Here is a 10,081-nt window from a genome sequence, read left to right as displayed (position 1 = left end):
TCTGGGTACTGCAGATCCACCTGTGTTTTCATTTTTTAAGGAATAAATCCCCTTAAATGGTCAATTCTATGAGACAAATTGGGTCAAAGGTTTTTGTTTCTTCATCTTAAAGTGGACGAAGCTTTAGAGCGATGTAGACGAACAGTTTATTTGAGTGTTTGACTGCAGAACGTAATCTGTGTTATTTTAATCCGCTGTTGGGGGGCACCTGACTGTCACGATCTGATTTGCTGACTGCTCCAGGACTTCCTGGTAGCAGAGCTGTGATGTTTTCCTGTTTTTATTTCTTACCATTTCATCATTTCCGTCTGGATTAAACTCAGATTAAATCCCGGTCGTCCGGCCACCGGTTGAAGGACCGACCCCCCCGACTCGAACCTCCTTTAACGGGTCGAGGCTTTGACACCAAAGCCCGACAATCAAAGCGCGCCGCACACGGACACGTCATGACGTCCGGTTTACGCGATGACGTCATGACGCACGCCCGATTAAATACGGCGTCTCCCCGGAGTCAGACGGGCTGCCCGGTTCGTCCCGGTGTCCGGTGGTGACGGCTGCGGGTTTCTTTTTAAACGTTTTCACCACACAAACATTCAGGATTCCATCAGTTTGGAGACTTTGAGAAAAATAAAAAAATTAATTAAATACTTTTAATTTATTTTTTATTAAAATGTTTAAAATTAAAATTAAAATTGAAAAATGAAAATTATTTTGTTTTAAATTTTTTTTTTGATTATTAAGAAGCGGCGGGTTGAAACTGACCTGAAGCTGTTTGTGTTTCACCAAGTCAGCAGAACACACACCTTCAGGAGAACACACACCTTCAGGGGAACACACACCTTCAGGGGAACACACACCTTCAGGAGAACACACACCTTCAGGGGAACACACACCTTCAGGAGAACACACACCTTCAGGGGAACACACACCTTCAGGAGAACACACACCTTCAGGAGAACACACACCTTCAGGAGAACACACACCTTCAGGGGAACACACACCTTCAGGGGAACACACACCTTCAGGGGAACACACACCTTCAGCAGAACACACACCAGCAGAACACACACTTTCAGCAGAACACACACCAACAGAACACACACCTTCAGGAGAACACACACCAACAGAACACACACCTTCAGGACAACACACACCAACAGAACACACACCTTCAGGAGAACACACACCAACAGAACACACACCTTCAAGAGAACACACACCTTCAGCAGAACACACACCAACAGAACACACACCTTCAGCAGAACACACACCAACAGAACACACACCAACAGAACACACACCAACAGAACACACACCAACAGAACACACACCAACAGAACACACACCAACAGAGTTCCTGCTTACTGATGATCCCTGATAATGGGGGGGGGGGGTTCTTCATGAAGGTGGAGCTCCTGAGGCTCCAGAAACATTCAGACCCCCAACAATCAGAGGAGTGACGTCATGGATGGAGAACATTCAGAGCTGCAGTAGAACCATCAATAGAACCATCAGTAGAACCATCAGTAGAACCATCAGTAGAACATCAATAGAACCATCAGTAGAACCATCAGTAGAACATCAATAGAACCATCAGTAGAACCATCAGTAGAACCATCAGTAGAACCATCAATAGAACCATCAGTAGAACCATCAATAGAATAATCAATAGAACCATCAATAGAACCATCAATGAAACCATCAGTAGAACCATCAATAGAACCATCAGTAGAACCATCAATAGGACCATCAATAGAACCATCAATGGAACCATCAATAGAACCATCAGTAGAACCATCAATAAAGAACCATCAGTAGAACCATCAATAGAACCGTCAATAGAACCATCAGTAGAACCATCAATAGAATAATCAATAAAACCATCAGTAGAACCGTCGATAGAACCATCAGTAGAACCATCGATAGGACCATCAATAGAACATCAATACAACCATCAATAGAACATCAATACAACCATCAATAGATCTTTCCTGGTCTGTCGTCCGTCCGTCTGTCTGTGACTGTTGTCATGGAGACAGGAGCGTCTGCTGGTAGTTTGTTCAGAACCAGTTCAGTTCACATCCGACATTGTTTGTTTCTGGAGTTTGAATTCATTGATTCTGAATCTGTTTTGATTTCGTGTCAACGTGATTATTTACTGATGAATAATCGCGTTATGGTTTGTATGAATAAACTCCATTTAAAAAAAACGACGCCCCCCCCCCCCGCTGTGACGTTGATTGGCTCACGCCCACTTCCTCGTGAGGAACTCTCCTTTTATAGTGAACGGGACGCGGCGCGGATCGTTTCCGGGTTCTAACGGGAGGACCACCGGAGACACCTGACCCGCGCGGACACGCAGATCCCGGACCGTCGGTACCGACAGGTATCGATCAGCTTTCACCGGAGGTGAGGAGTTCCGGTGGGGAGGGGGGCTTCCGTGGGTCAGGGGCGGGGGTCCGGTGTGTGGGCGGGTCCTGATCCGGGATCAGACAAGTCCGGTCCCGCAGAGCCTCCGGAAGGAACGGAGTTCTATGTGGTGTTTGTGTACCAGTCAGTAACGTTCTAGACAGTAACGTTCTAGACAGTAACGTTCTAGACAGTAACGTTCTAGACAGTAACGCTCTAAAAAGTAACGTTCTAGACAGTAACGTTCTAGACAGTAACGTTCTAAACAGTAGCGTTCTAGACAGTAACGTTCTAGACAGTAATGTTCTAGAAAGAAACGTTCTAGACAGTACCGTTCTAGACAGTAACGTTCTAAACAGTAGCGTTCTAGACAGTAACGTTCTAGACAGTAATGTTCTATACAGTAATGTTCTAGACAGTAACGTTCTAGAAAGAAACGTTCTAGACAGTACCGTTCTAGACAGTAACATTCTAGGCAGTAACGCTCTAGACAGTAACGTTCTAGACAGTAGCGTTCTAAAAAGTAACATTCTAGACAGTAACATTCTAGAAAGAAACGTTCTAGACAGTAACGTTCTAGACAGTAACGTTCTAAACAGTAGCGTTCTAGACAGTAACGTTCTAGACAGTAACGTTCTAGAAAGAAACGTTCTAGACAGTACCGTTCTAGACAGTAACGTTCTAAACAGTAGCGTTCTAGACAGTAACGTTCTAGACAGTAATGTTCTATACAGTAATGTTCTAGACAGTAACGTTCTAGAAAGAAACGTTCTAGACAGTACCGTTCTAGACAGTAACATTCTAGGCAGTAACGCTCTAGACAGTAACGTTCTAGACAGTAGCGTTCTAAAAAGTAACATTCTAGACAGTAACATTCTAGAAAGAAACGTTCTAGACAGTACCGTTCTAGACAGTAACATTCTAGGCAGTAACGCTCTAGACAGTAATGTTCTAGAAAGTAACGTTCCAGACAGTAATGTTCTAGAGTCTAGAATCTAGACAGTAACGTTCTAGACAGTAGCGTTCTAGACCTAAACATTCTAGACAGTAACGTTCTAGACAGTAACGTTCTAGACAGTAGCGTTCTAAAAAGTAACATTCTAGACAGTAGCGTTCTAGACCTTAACATTCCAGACAGTAGCATTCTAAAAAGTAACATTCTAGACAGTAACATTCTAGAAAGAAACGTTCTAGACAGTACCGTTCTAGACAGTAACATTCTAGGCAGTAACGCTCTAGACAGTAATGTTCTAGAAAGTAACGTTCCAGACAGTAATGTTCTAGAGTCTAGAATCTAGACAGTAACGTTCTAGACAGTAACGTTCCAGACAGTAGCATTCTAAAAAGTAACATTCTAGACAGTAGCGTTCTAGACCTTAACGTTCCAGACAGTAGCATTCTAAAAAGTAACATTCTAGACAGTAACATTCTAGAAAGAAACGTTCTAGACAGTACCGTTCTAGACAGTAACATTCTAGGCAGTAACGCTCTAGACAGTAATGTTCTAGAAAGTAACGTTCCAGACAGTAATGTTCTAGAGTCTAGAATCTAGACAGTAACGTTCTAGACAGTAACGTTCCAGACAGTAGCATTCTAAAAAGTAACATTCTAGACAGTAGTGTTCTAGACCTTAACGTTCCAGACAGTAGCATTCTAAAAAGTAACATTCTAGACAGTAACATTCTAGAAAGAAACGTTCTAGACAGTAGTGTTCTAGACAGTAGCGTTCTAGACAGTAATGTTCTAGACCTTAACATTCTAGACAGTAATGTTCTAGACTTTAACATTCTAGACAGTAGCGTTCTACACAGTAACATTCTACACAGTAACGTTCTAGACAGTAACATTCTAGACAGTAACGTTCTAGACAGTAGCGTTCTAGACCTTAACGTTCTAGACAGTAACGCTCTAAAAAGTAACGTTCTAGACAGTAACGTTCTAGACAGTAACGTTCTAGACAGTAACGTTCTAGACAGTAGCGTTCAAGACAGTAGTGTTCTAGACAATAACGTTCTAGACAGTAGCGTTCTAGACAGTAGCGTTCTAGACAATAACGTTTTAGACAGTAATGTTCTAGACCTTTACATTCTAGACAGTAAGGTTCTAGACAGTAATGTTCTAGAAACATTCTTGACAGCAGTAGCTAATGGTTGAAGCCGTTTCCATACGTGTGACGTTTCATAGCTAAAACCACTGATTGGTTGTCTCACAGCCACGTGAGCTCTGATTGGTTCCCGTCTGCTTCAGATTCCTTCAGTTCCTTCACCTGAGCTCAGTCTGCCACACTTCCTGTTACGAAATGCAGAGATGTCATCACTTCCTCTTTTGGTTGCTGATCCCAGTTCAGTTTCTGGACTCAGTGAAGCTTCATCGGTCTAAGTTCCATTGATCTCTGCTGGTCCAGATCATCTGGTCTGGACCTCTGGTGGTTTGGTTCATCTGGTCTGGACCTCTGGTGGTCCAAATCATCTGGTCTGGACCTCTGGTAGTCTGGTTGATCTGGTTTGGACCTTTGGTGGTCCAGATCATCTGGTTTGGACCTCTGGTGGTCCAAATCACTTGGTTTGGATCTCTGGTGGTCCAGATCATCTGGTCTGGACCTCTGGTGATCCAGACCACCTGGTTTGGACCTCTGGTGGTCCAGATCATCTGGTCTGGATCTCTGGTGCTTCTCCAGAGATGACCGTCTGGTTTCCTGCGCTTTGGGTAGATGTTGCTGTTTGTGATGAAGCCACGATGAAATGAGGTTGCTGGTTCCAAACTGTTCTGTGTTTTCAGGATGGGGAACCTCCTCAAGGTTCTGACCAGAGACATCGATAATGCTGGAAACTTCTTCCTGGACTTTGAGAGTAAGTCGGCGGTGCGTGGCTCTGTCCTGTTCATCCAGGACTGGTTCTCTGATGGTGACCTTTGACCCCTGCAGACGCTCAGCCGACGCAGCCGGAGACGGCGGTGTGGGAGGAGGTGAACCAGGTGCTAAAGGAGGCTCGGGTTGTCCTGGACGACCTGCAGACGTACAAAGGAGCCGGAGAAGAAATCCGACAAGTGAGTCACCAGGGGTCACATGACCTGGTCCAGGATGTAGAGTCGTCCAGCGAGGGAGGTGCTTTGAGTTGACTCCTCCCCCCATGTGTTCAGGCCATCCAGAGACCGGGGGCTCCTGGTGTTCAGGAGAGGGCCTGGTCCGCCGTGGTTCCTCTGGTCAGCAAACTCAAGACCTTCTACGAGTTCTCCCAGAAGCTCGGTGAGATTCCCCCGCCCATAGGAGGACTTCCTGTGGCTACAGGAAGTCAGTCAGGGGCTACAGGAAGTCAGTCAGGGGCTACAGGAAGTCAGTCAGGGGCTACAGGAAGTCAGTCAGGGGCTACAGGAAGTCAGTCAGGGGCTACAGGAAGTCAGTCAGGGGCTACAGGAAGTCAGTCAGGGGCTACAGGAAGTCAGTCAGGGGCTACAGGAAGTCAGTCAGGGGCTACAGGAAGTCAGTCAGGGGCTACAGGAAGTCAGTCAGGGGCTACAGGAAGTCAGGGGCTAGCTGTGTGGTGGCTAACGCTGTGCAGAGCTCTCCATGAATGGGAACAGTGCTGGCTGAGGATGTGCTAACGGTAGCGCCTGACTCCTCCCTCCCCTGACACCTCCCCTGACTCCTCCCACCAGAGTCTGGCCTGCGGATCCTCCTGGACGTCCTCACCTCCTCCTCCTCCTCCCCCACCCAGCAGCTGGAGCAGAAACAGGCTCTGGCTCGTCAGTTCGCCCACATCCTGCACTTCACGCTGCGCTTCGACGAGCTCAAGGTCTGCTGCTCCTCACTCCTCCTCCTCACCTCCTCACTCCTCCACCTCACCTCCTCACTCCTCCACCTCACCTCCTCACTCCTCCTCCTCACCTCCTCACTCCTCCACCTCACCTCCTCACTCCTCCTCCTCACCTCCTCACTCCTCCACCTCACCTCCTCACTCCTCCTCCTCACCTCCTCACTCCTCCTCCTCACCTCCTCACTCCTCCACCTCACCTCCTCACTCCTCCTCCTCACCTCCTCACTCCTCCTCCTCACCTCCTCACTCCTCCTCCTCACCTCCTCACTCCTCCTCCTCACCTCCTCACTCCTCCTCCTCACCTCCTCTTCCTCCCCCCGTCCAGATGACCACCCCGGCCATCCAGAACGACTTCAGCTACTACCGGAGGACCATCAGCCGCCTGCGGATCAACAACCCGACGGTGAGACCACGCCCAGATGCGTACTGGCCACGCCCACCAACAGGAAGTCAACACCCACCTTCTCTTTCAGGCCGACGCAGGATGTGAGGTCAATAACGAGCTGGCCAATCGGATGTCCCTGTTCTACGCCAGTGCCACGCCCATGCTGAAGACGCTGAGTGACGCAACCTCCAAGTTTGTCTCCGATGTGAGTCCTGATTGGTTCCCAGCCAGACAGCTGCGTCCTGCACTTCCTGTTTCCTGACAGGACAGGAAGACGCCAAAAAAACGCGTTGATCTCCTGCTAAATGTTGTGCTGCTCCACTTCCTGTCAGCGCCTACGTCTCCTCTTCAGTGATTGGTTGTTTTTTACCTCCTTTGGTAGAATCCAGACGTTCCGATTGAAAACACGACCGACTGTCTGAGTACGATGGCCAGCGTCTGCAAAGTCATGCTGGAAACGCCGTGAGTCCCTGAACGCAACGCCACCGCCCGCCTCCTTCACCTGCTTCCTGTCTAGCACCTCCTCCTCTTCCTCTTTACTTCCTGTCTAGCACCTCCTCCTCTTCCTCTTTACCTCCTGTCTTTCCCTCCTCCTCTTCCTCCTTAGTTCCTGTCTTGGCCTCCTCCTCTTCCTCCTTAGTTCCTGTCTTGGCCTCCTCTTCCTCCTTACTTCCCGTCCCTCCTCTTCCTCCTTACTTCCCGTCCCTCCTCTTCCTCCTTACTTCCCGTCCCTCCTCTTCCTCCTTACTTCCCGTCCCTCCTCTTCCTCCTTACTTCCCGTCCCTCCTCTTCCTCCTTACTTCCCGTCCCTCCTCTTCCTCCTTACTTCCCGTCCCTCCTCTTCCTCCTTACTTCCCGTCCCTCCTCTTCCTCCTTACTTCCCGTCCCTCCTCTTCCTCCTTACTTCCCGTCCCTCCTCTTCCTCCTTGCTTCCCGTCCCTCCTCTTCTTCCTTGCTTCCCGTCCCTCCTCTTCCTCCTTGCTTCCCGTCCCTCCTCTTCCTCCTTACTTCCCGTCCCTCCTCTTCCTCCTTACTTCCCGTCCCTCCTCTTCCTCCTTACTTCCCGTCCCTCCTCTTCCTCCCTACTTCCCGTCCCTCCTCTTCTTCCTTACTTCCCGTCCCTCCTCTTCCTCCCTACTTCCCGTCCCTCCTCTTCTTCCTTGCTTCCCGTCCCTCCTCTTCTTCCCTACTTCCCGTCCCTCCTCTTCCTCCCTGCTTCCCGTCCCTCCTCTTCCTCCTTGCTTCCCGTCCCTCCTCTTCCTCCCTGCTTCCCGTCCCTCCTCTTCCTCCTTACTTCCCGTCCCTCCTCTTCCTCCTTGCTTCCCGTCCCTCCTCTTCCTCCTTACTTCCCGTCCCTCCTCTTCCTCCTTACTTCCCGTCCCTCCTCTTCCTCCTTACTTCCCGTCCCTCCTCTTCCTCCTTACTTCCCGTCCCTCCTCTTCCTCCTTACTTCCCGTCCCTCCTCTTCCTCCTTACTTCCCGTCCCTCCTCTTCCTCCTTACTTCCCGTCCCTCCTCTTCCTCCTTACTTCCCGTCCCTCCTCTTCCTCCCTTGCTTCCCGTCCCTCCTCTTCCTCCTTGCTTCCCGTCCCTCCTCTTCCTCCTTACTTCCCGTCCCTCCTCTTCCTCCTTACTTCCCGTCCCTCCTCTTCCTCCCTTGCTTCCCGTCCCTCCTCTTCCTCCTTGCTTCCCGTCCCTCCTCTTCCTCCTTACTTCCCGTCCCTCCTCTTCCTCCTTACTTCCCGTCCCTCCTCTTCCTCCTTACTTCCCGTCCCTCCTCTTCCTCCTTACTTCCCGTCCCTCCTCTTCCTCCTTACTTCCCGTCCCTCCTCTTCCTCCTTACTTCCCGTCCCTCCTCTTCCTCCTTACTTCCCGTCCCTCCTCTTCCTCCTTACTTCCCGTCCCTCCTCTTCCTCCTTACTTCCCGTCCCTCCTCTTCCTCCTTACTTCCCGTCCCTCCTCTTCCTCCCTTGCTTCCCGTCCCTCCTCTTCCTCCTTGCTTCCCGTCCCTCCTCTTCCTCCTTGCTTCCCGTCCCTCCTCTTCTTCCTTGCTTCCCGTCCCTCCTCTTCCTCCTTGCTTCCCGTCCCTCCTCTTCCTCCTTACTTCCCGTCCCTCCTCTTCCTCCTTACTTCCCGTCCCTCCTCTTCCTCCTTACTTCCCGTCCCTCCTCTTCCTCCCTACTTCCCGTCCCTCCTCTTCTTCCTTACTTCCCGTCCCTCCTCTTCCTCCCTACTTCCCGTCCCTCCTCTTCTTCCTTGCTTCCCGTCCCTCCTCTTCTTCCCTACTTCCCGTCCCTCCTCTTCCTCCCTGCTTCCCGTCCCTCCTCTTCCTCCTTGCTTCCCGTCCCTCCTCTTCCTCCCTGCTTCCCGTCCCTCCTCTTCCTCCTTACTTCCCGTCCCTCCTCTTCCTCCTTACTTCCCGTCCCTCCTCTTCCTCCTTACTTCCCGTCCCTCCTCTTCCTCCTTGCTTCCCGTCCCTCCTCTTCCTCCTTACTTCCCGTCCCTCCTCTTCCTCCTTACTTCCCGTCCCTCCTCTTCCTCCCTTGCTTCCCGTCCCTCCTCTTCCTCCTTGCTTCCCGTCCCTCCTCTTCCTCCTTGCTTCCCGTCCCTCCTCTTCTTCCTTGCTTCCCGTCCCTCCTCTTCCTCCTTGCTTCCCGTCCCTCCTCTTCCTCCTTACTTCCCGTCCCTCCTCTTCCTCCTTACTTCCCGTCCCTCCTCTTCCTCCTTACTTCCCGTCCCTCCTCTTCCTCCCTACTTCCCGTCCCTCCTCTTCTTCCTTACTTCCCGTCCCTCCTCTTCCTCCCTACTTCCCGTCCCTCCTCTTCTTCCTTGCTTCCCGTCCCTCCTCTTCTTCCTTACTTCCCGTCCCTCCTCTTCCTCCCTGCTTCCCGTCCCTCCTCTTCCTCCTTGCTTCCCGTCCCTCCTCTTCCTCCTTGCTTCCCGTCCCTCCTCTTCCTCCTTACTTCCCGTCCCTCCTCTTCCTCCTTACTTCCCGTCCCTCCTCTTCCTCCTTACTTCCCGTCCCTCCTCTTCCTCCTTGCTTCCCGTCCCTCCTCTTCCTCCTTACTTCCCGTCCCTCCTCTTCCTCCTTACTTCCCGTCCCTCCTCTTCCTCCCTGCTTCCCGTCCCTCCTCTTCCTCCTTACTTCCCGTCCCTCCTCTTCCTCCTTACTTCCCGTCCCTCCTCTTCCTCCTTACTTCCCGTCCCTCCTCTTCCTCCTTACTTCCCGTCCCTCCTCTTCCTCCTTACTTCCCGTCCCTCCTCTTCCTCCTTACTTCCCGTCCCTCCTCTTCCTCCTTACTTCCCGTCCCTCCTCTTCCTCCTTACTTCCCGTCCCTCCTCTTCCTCCTTACTTCCCGTCCCTCCTCTTCCTCCTTACTTCCCGTCCCTCCTCTTCCTCCTGTAGGGAGTACCGCAGTCGTTTCACCAGTGAGGAGACGGTGTTGTTCTGCCTGCGTGTGATGGTGGGGGTCATC

At 50.8% G+C, this 10,081-nt stretch overlaps 1 protein-coding gene across 1 annotated transcript in view; it reads left to right on the top strand.

Annotated features, from left to right (window-relative positions):
- The first annotated feature begins 2,270 nt into the window (after window positions 1-2,270).
- Window positions 2,271-10,081, top strand: part of fam49ba (family with sequence similarity 49 member Ba) — a 9,430-nt gene continuing 1,619 nt past the window's right edge. Inside the window, exons 1-9 of the mRNA XM_068340325.1 lie at window positions 2,271-2,409; window positions 5,188-5,258; window positions 5,333-5,454; window positions 5,548-5,653; window positions 6,064-6,200; window positions 6,547-6,624; window positions 6,695-6,811; window positions 6,989-7,068; window positions 10,012-10,081. The exon at window positions 10,012-10,081 is cut by the window's right edge and continues 57 nt beyond it. Coding sequence (XP_068196426.1) covers window positions 5,189-5,258; window positions 5,333-5,454; window positions 5,548-5,653; window positions 6,064-6,200; window positions 6,547-6,624; window positions 6,695-6,811; window positions 6,989-7,068; window positions 10,012-10,081 — 780 coding nt within the window. The 5' untranslated portion in view covers window positions 2,271-2,409; window position 5,188. The remainder of the gene's footprint in view (window positions 2,410-5,187; window positions 5,259-5,332; window positions 5,455-5,547; window positions 5,654-6,063; window positions 6,201-6,546; window positions 6,625-6,694; window positions 6,812-6,988; window positions 7,069-10,011) is intronic.

This window comes from Antennarius striatus, chromosome 18, assembly GCF_040054535.1.
Source record: "Antennarius striatus isolate MH-2024 chromosome 18, ASM4005453v1, whole genome shotgun sequence".
In the NCBI taxonomy this organism is placed as follows: domain Eukaryota; kingdom Metazoa; phylum Chordata; class Actinopteri; order Lophiiformes; family Antennariidae; genus Antennarius; species Antennarius striatus.
Note: the sequence above shows the minus strand (reverse complement) of the source record. Positions and strands in the feature narration are given on the sequence as shown.